This window comes from Lathyrus oleraceus, chromosome 6 (genome assembly GCF_024323335.1).
Source record: "Lathyrus oleraceus cultivar Zhongwan6 chromosome 6, CAAS_Psat_ZW6_1.0, whole genome shotgun sequence".
NCBI classification, from domain to species: domain Eukaryota; kingdom Viridiplantae; phylum Streptophyta; class Magnoliopsida; order Fabales; family Fabaceae; genus Lathyrus; species Lathyrus oleraceus.
Genome location: NC_066584.1, coordinates 55,770,413 through 55,777,407, shown reverse-complemented (window position 1 = coordinate 55,777,407; position 6,995 = coordinate 55,770,413). Strand labels below are relative to the sequence as shown.

General features: G+C 32.7%; 1 protein-coding gene across 5 annotated transcripts; it reads left to right on the top strand.

The window, feature by feature from the left end:
- Positions 1-4,453: 4,453 nt before the first annotated feature.
- LOC127096958 (zinc finger protein 4) lies at positions 4,454-6,213 on the top strand. Of its 5 annotated transcripts, none has more exons than XM_051035480.1 (3): positions 4,454-4,689; positions 4,775-4,808; positions 5,316-6,213. In XM_051035480.1, coding segments are annotated over exons 1-3 (816 nt in total). In that variant the 5' UTR covers positions 4,454-4,687; the 3' UTR covers positions 6,096-6,213. The 5 variants fall into 5 exon arrangements, with proteins under 5 accessions (XP_050891437.1, XP_050891439.1, XP_050891440.1 ...); XM_051035481.1 differs by lacking the exon at positions 4,454-4,689 and having other exon boundaries at positions 4,743-4,808; positions 5,316-5,755; positions 5,852-6,213; XM_051035482.1 differs by lacking the exon at positions 4,775-4,808 and having other exon boundaries at positions 4,456-4,689.
- Positions 6,214-6,995: the final 782 nt, after the last annotated feature.

The following is a 6,995-nucleotide window of genomic DNA, read 5'->3' as shown; positions in this document are numbered from 1 at the left end:
ACAATCTCAGTGCCATCAACATTTCGAAGAATCCTATCCAACACAGCAGGACCAAACATATTGACATTAGACATCACTTCATAAGAGATCTGGTATAAGACAAAGTGATTACCTTGGAACATGTAGCAACTGAACTACAACTTGCTGACATATTTACAAAGGCTTTGGATGCTACTCAGTTTGAAAATTTAAGGGGCAAGTTGGGAATATGTATTTCTGAGGAATTATAGCAACTAAGGATGTTAGGAATTTACTATTTAATAATTCAAATTATTAAACAATTGAAAGTGTGCTCTGATATGGTTGTACCTGCTGGAGTTCAAGAACATGTTCATGCAGGAGTGTTTCAAGATGTATACACAAATTCATGGCATCTGATATAGTTGTACCTGCTGGAGTTCAAGAACATGTTCATGCAGGAGTGTTTCAAGTTGTCATACACAAAGTCATGGCATCTGATATGGTTATACCTGCTGGAAGTTATAAAAGGAATTATGGAATTATGCAGGATTTTTCCAGGATGTCAGACCCGATGTGATGACAACCTGTACACAGAACATTCAGTGTGAATGTCTGGTGTTTTGTGATTGCACACTTAATGGTAATCTATGTATGATTGAAGATCTGATTTGTGGTTGTAATCTATCACTCTAAAGCTGTTAAGCAAGAGTGTGTGTCTACTTGATTAAAGTTGTGAAGCAAGATCAAGTGGGTGTCGTCTTGATCAAAGTTGTAAAGCAAGATCAAGAGTGTGTATTCTTGATTGAAACTGTGAAGTAAAATCAAGTGTGTGTTTTCGATACTTGCTTGTATTTTTGTTTGTTTTGGTCTGTAATATTAAGTGTTGCTTTGGCAACATTTTTGCCAAAAAGGGGGAGTAACACCTGTACCCCAGGACAACAGATTTCTTTGAAGTTGAAGGTCTTCTAAACAAAAGGTCATGTTGTTGTTTGCTATCTGCTTGATCTTCTCTTGTGCTGCTGCTGTTTGAAGTTTAACCTCTTTGTTTGCTAAGTGTATTAGCTAATTTGATTCTCTGCTTGGATGTGTGCTTTCTGCTGCTGTGAACTCTGTTGTGATGCCAAGTTGTTTTAGCCAAAAAATTGCCAAAGGGGGAGTTTGTAGATGTTTTTGATTGGCTGTATTTTGTGTTAAAACACTTACTGTACTTGGATATCTTGACTGATGTCATGACATGCGTAAGTAGTATGCTGCAGGAATAGCTAATACAGGATTTACTGGATGTCAAACTGAATGTTATGACATTCATCCCTGACAGCAGATGCTAAAGTATAGGCTAGTTAGTTTTTCGGTTATGTTTCAATATTTATCTCAGGCTGATTTTCAGGAAACTAACAGCTGTGCTAAAATTAAGAGACCTAGCATATAGCCTATTTTCTGGATGTCAAACTGAATGTTATGACATTCATCCTTGACAGCAGATGCTGAATTATAGGCTAGTTAGTTTTTCTGTTATGGTTTAGTATTTATCTCAGGTTGTTTTTCAGGAAACTAACAGCTGAGCTAAAATAAAGAAACCTAACATATAGCCTATTTGTTAGCACCCTAATATGTGGAAATTAGGTTATCTTGCTTAACCTTAATTTTAGGAAATTCAAGTACAAGGCCCAAGTGTTGCATTATAAAAGGATGTCAATCCTACTTTCGGCAACTCAAGGGTTTGAAGCGTGAAGAATTAAATATATCATTATATATCCTTGTTGTATTTCTATTGTGTCTTGAATTAGGTTTTACTTGTGAGCCACGCAATTATCACCTAGATGATTGCATTGGACTAGGGTGTTTATTGAGTTGTAATTGTTGTGTCACTCTAAGCTTTTAAGCGTGAGTGTTGTGTTTTTTGATTAAAGCTTTTAAGCACAATCAAGAGTTGTTTGAAGTATATCTTCACCACTGACTTTAAAATTATTAAAGGTTGTAATCACTATTGTGATTGAGGGGGAGTGAGTAGGTACTCAGGTATTAGTTTAGATTGAAAATGCATTGGGTAGGTCTTAAGTGATAGGATTAAACTGGTGGTTTAAGTCCTGAATTAATACCTCTTATAGTGGATTTCCTCCCTGACTTGGTAGCCCCCAGACGTAGGTGTGTTTGTCACCGAACTGGGTAAACAATTCTCTGTGTCATTTACTGCCTTTTACATTTACTTTCTGCATACATGACCTGTCTGCGCAGAATTGGATGTCATAACATCCAGTGTGACATCGATAGTCTGTTACTAGAATTTCAGTTGCACCTTTGACAAGAGAATTCACCCCGTTCTTGATCACTTTAAGAACATCTTGATAGCCAAACAACACCTTCATTTATTTGAATCATTTGTCGTAGTTCTTCGCATCAAGGGTGGGTAGGTTTGTAGGGATTCTTTTGTTGGAGACAAAATTAGGTGTTAGTGGATCGAACGTGACTCTTGATGCCAAATATTAGAACTTGGAACCACTAGATTTGTGAATAATGGAGAAAATTTGAATGCGGAGAGGGAGAGAGAGTGATAAAGATAATTTTGATTAGAGAGAGTAATTGAGGGTAAGAATATTTTCATTAACATTGACAACAATACATCCAAGGTATTTAAATGCTTACAAGTGAATTGTGATATAACCAACAAGCCAAAAATAACAGAAAACAGAAAAATCTCGTACATGTAACCGATTACAACTGATACAATAAAACTAAAATAACACAGCTATAACTGATTACTGCAAATGCATAACCGATTACACCCTCAAAAAACTTTCTATTTTTTGGCCTTATGTTACTTTTTAATATAATCGTAACCGGTTACGTCCCCGTGGTAATCAGTTACAACACTTGAATTATGGATTTTCATATAACACAAGTGAGGACGACACACTGAACTAGTATAAATACCAGTGTAGAATTTTATCTATCCATCTCTTTTAAATTTTTATATAGTTTGCATATTCATAGATTTTTTATTGCTTTCTAGCATTGTATAATTTTAAGGCCGTATTGCTTTTTAAAATAATATGTTGTTAGGTTTATCATTCACAATAATTTAATGTTTAAGCTTATGTCTGTATTAGATCTTGTCTGCTAAATAATTTGATGATTATATCTATATGAACCTGTAATATTAGATTTCTCTTGATTAGTATAATTTCATTCAAAACTTTTCATTGTGAATCAAATTCATTCAATTGGTGCATTGTGGGTTAATGATATCATTAATCCAAATTTTCATTATATCTTATATTATTAAGCAATTAAGAAATATGTGATATTTGTCCATAACACACATTTTCTTAAATCTCTAAAAGTTTCTCCCCCATTTTCAAAATTTTGATTAAAATTTTTTTTTAAAGAATTTTTTTTAGGAGAAAGTCTATTCAACCCCTGTTTTAGATCATTATACTCCCAAATTCAATCCATAAACTTACAATGTTAAGGAATTGTTTCAAGTACAAACTTAAATATTTCCCATTAACTTACGGTATCTAAAATATCATGAATTTGAATACAAATTATGTCGCAGTGATCTCTAATATTTATGTTCTTGGCTAATGTTTCATACAATTGGGTATCTGAAATATCATGAACTTGAATACAAATTATGCCGCAGTGATCTCTAATATTTATGTTTTTGGCTAATGTTTCATACAATTGTGTCTCGTAAGTTATCTCTTCACTCGATTTCACCCTTGGTGTGCCATCCTATTGTGTTTTCTTTGTTTTCTTTAATATATTAATTTTTTGTTGACTCTTGACTCTCTTTAACAAAATTGAAAATTTGCTAATCACAAAATTGTATCTTGACATGATAAAGATCCCTGCCCTCCAAACTATATCTCTATTAGATATAAAGTTTTTAATGTATGTATCTCCTCCATATTTCAATCAAATCTTAAAGATATAAATTTTCTTTGGTTGAGAAAAATCTTATGTAACCAAAAAATATATTAGAAATGTTTACTATTATTGAATGTAGTGGGCCTTTCCTTTTTCATAGTGGAAGCTGAAGGAGCATTAAGACCATGTCTTCTTGTGTTGGTTGTTTTGTGTGGGTCATCTCAAACACTACCCCATTTTTATTTCTTTTTGTCTTTCTGTTTGTCTTTTTATTCCCTCTCACATATACAAACACAAATAGAAATACCCATTATTACTTTTATTTATTTATTTATAATTTGTTCTATTTTTTTCATTATATCTTCTAGAGACTAATTCTTTAAATTAAGAAAAACCATAATAAATGATTAAAAAAATGAAGAGAATTTAATAATGTTTCATTATTTTTAAAAATACTGTTGACGTATATACTGTTTACATACTATTTATTATTTAAAGTACTTTTCATTGTATTTTTTAATAGTACAATACAAAGTTATGTATTGATATTTGTGTAAACATAACATTCCTCTTATTGTATTATATTTGGTAAGAAATGATTTTGGAAATGGAAAGAGATAGAAAGATACTTTGAAATTGGACAAAAGAAGTGGTTGTAGTGTATGCAGCAATAGTAGTACATGTAATCTGACTTCTCTGACTTTGCTCCATCAAATCACTTTTCTTACCTCTGCTTCCCCATAATAGTTTGTCCTCTTTCTCTTTTTCTCTTATCTTTTTTTTTTATATACTTCAAAGTAGTACATTATCACTCCATTCCAACACAAGTACCTAACTTCAACTTTCTTCACTTTTTATGTAAGTCTTTCTTTCCACTTATCACATCAACTACTTCAAACATGCATTTCATTTTTACTTACTCTTTTTGGCTTTACATTTTCAGGATTTTGTTTCCAATTATGGAAATGGTTCTTGTGGTAATTGTTTTTGTTCCTGTCAATTAGATCTAAGGTAGTAAATATTAGGAGTTAGTTGTATAATTTGTGTGAAGAGATTTTCTTTGTTTTCTAATTCCTTTAGCTCTAGTTTTTCTTAATCCTAAGTTCTTTATTTTTTTTTATTTTTTTTTTATATTTTGGAAGTTTGGTGTTTCATTTGAAAGATGGTGGTTTGAAGTTGAACCATGAAATTAGAAATAAGCTGAAAAAAATTATGGTTTGGGAAGGATAACCCCTAAATTTGTGATTGATGAAGGGTAAATACATCTAGGTTCTATCAATAAAAGATTGCAATGCTAGTTTTTACTTCTTGATTTTATCAAATAAAATATTAAATAAGCACTTATGCTACAGATATTTAATTAAGTTGTTTATCCAAAATGGACCCAAGTGGATTCAACTTAATGGCCCTAAAATTTGTTGTATCATGTTACTAAAACATGTTTTATATTGCTTATATATTAATGTACTTAATCAATAATGCAGGTGATTATTTGTTCCATAATCCATAACAACGCGATGATTCCGAATTTGAACTTGGAAGCTGAAAATAGTTTAGATGTAAGCAGCCAAGTAGGTTCCAACTTTTACTTTCAAGAAACAACATCTTATGATGTTACCAAAGACAGTGCAACAACTTCATGTCTTACAAATCTTCCAGATTCCGAATCCCTTGACCTGACTCTCACCTTCGATCCGATCGACGAAGATTTCAAGGAAACAAGCGACACGAACAGCGAAATAGTAGGAGATGATCAGGCTGATAACACCACCGCGTCAGCGCTACCAGTTCACAGAGTTTTCTCTTGTAACTATTGTAAGAGGAAGTTCTTTAGCTCACAAGCGTTAGGCGGACACCAGAATGCTCACAAAAGGGAGAGATCGATGGCGAAGCGCGCAATGCGAATGGGAATGTTCACTCAAAGGTACACAAGCTTAGCTTCTTTACCTCTGCATGGTTCTTCTTCCTTTGATTCTCTTGGTATTCAAACTCATGCTGCAATGCATAACAATCATGTAAGATCGTTGTCGTCAATGAGGGCTAATGATATAAGAGCTACAGCAAAACTCGAGAATGAGTATTTCGGAGCAGCGCCGATGTTTATGCATAACTACGACGCGGGTGTGTTTTGGCCTGGAAGTTTCAGACAGATAGATCAAAGTGTTCATGCTCATAATTCAAATTTGAATACTGGTTTTGTTGTAGCAACAGAACCTCCTCAAGAAATATCTAATGTATCTCCTGATCTCACTCTCAGGCTTTAAGATTTTTGTATCTTACTCTTATATTAGTTTTTTGTGGCAATAAATAACTATATGTCATGTTCATTCACTTTGGATATGAAATTACTAATTAATAACTGTGCTTGAATTGTTTCTTTTAGTATGAGTTCCACTTGATTATAGAAGTTCTGCATTTGTCATAAGATAAGTATATTTTTGGATTAGTTTCTAAGCAAGAAATCAAGGGATCATGCTTATAAAGTTTCCCAGTAATCCAGACTTATTGAGAAGGTCTTATGGACAATAATTTCTCTGACAAATAAAAAAACAGAAATGTCAAAGTCTCAATGTGCTACTTCCGACCTGAGAAAGTACTTACAGTTGCCAAATCTTTGATGCTTTTTTCTTATGGCTAAGCTCAAACACTTTGAGAAAGTGTTTTTGATAATGTTTTTTTTTCTTCATGAGTATCTAAAAGAATGTAATATAATATATATATATATATATATATATATATATATATATATATATATATATATATATATATATATTGCGGCAAATAGTAATTGCTATAGACCGATCAAAATCTAAATAGACGAGATCTAATTTAACTCAAACCCATTCCACTTGATTTCAAGTATAAAGTCATTTTACATGGAAAGCAAGAGACATTTTCTGATCTCCACTTTTTACTATACTAATCTTGGATCTTGAACTGACTTGAGCGTTAGATTGTTAACCTTGCAGGTCCACCTCCGCGCCACTGTATCGGAGATCAGCACCACCTGTTAGAGATTCTCAATTCATCAATTGCATCTAATCCTAGTTTCATAATGGAACAATGACGTCGTTTATGGGAATGACTTTCAATTTCTGCTAAATTCTACTACTAGATCTCACTCGATCCTAAATCAAGTCTCTATCGAAAGCGGAAGGAAGGAA

Excerpts from the sequence above, each read along its gene's own strand:
- LOC127096958 (XM_051035480.1), top strand. Across the intron at positions 4,809-5,315 it reads TTATGGAAATGGTTCTTGTG|GTGATTATTTGTTCCATAAT; the intron begins GTAATTGTTTTT and ends TCAATAATGCAG.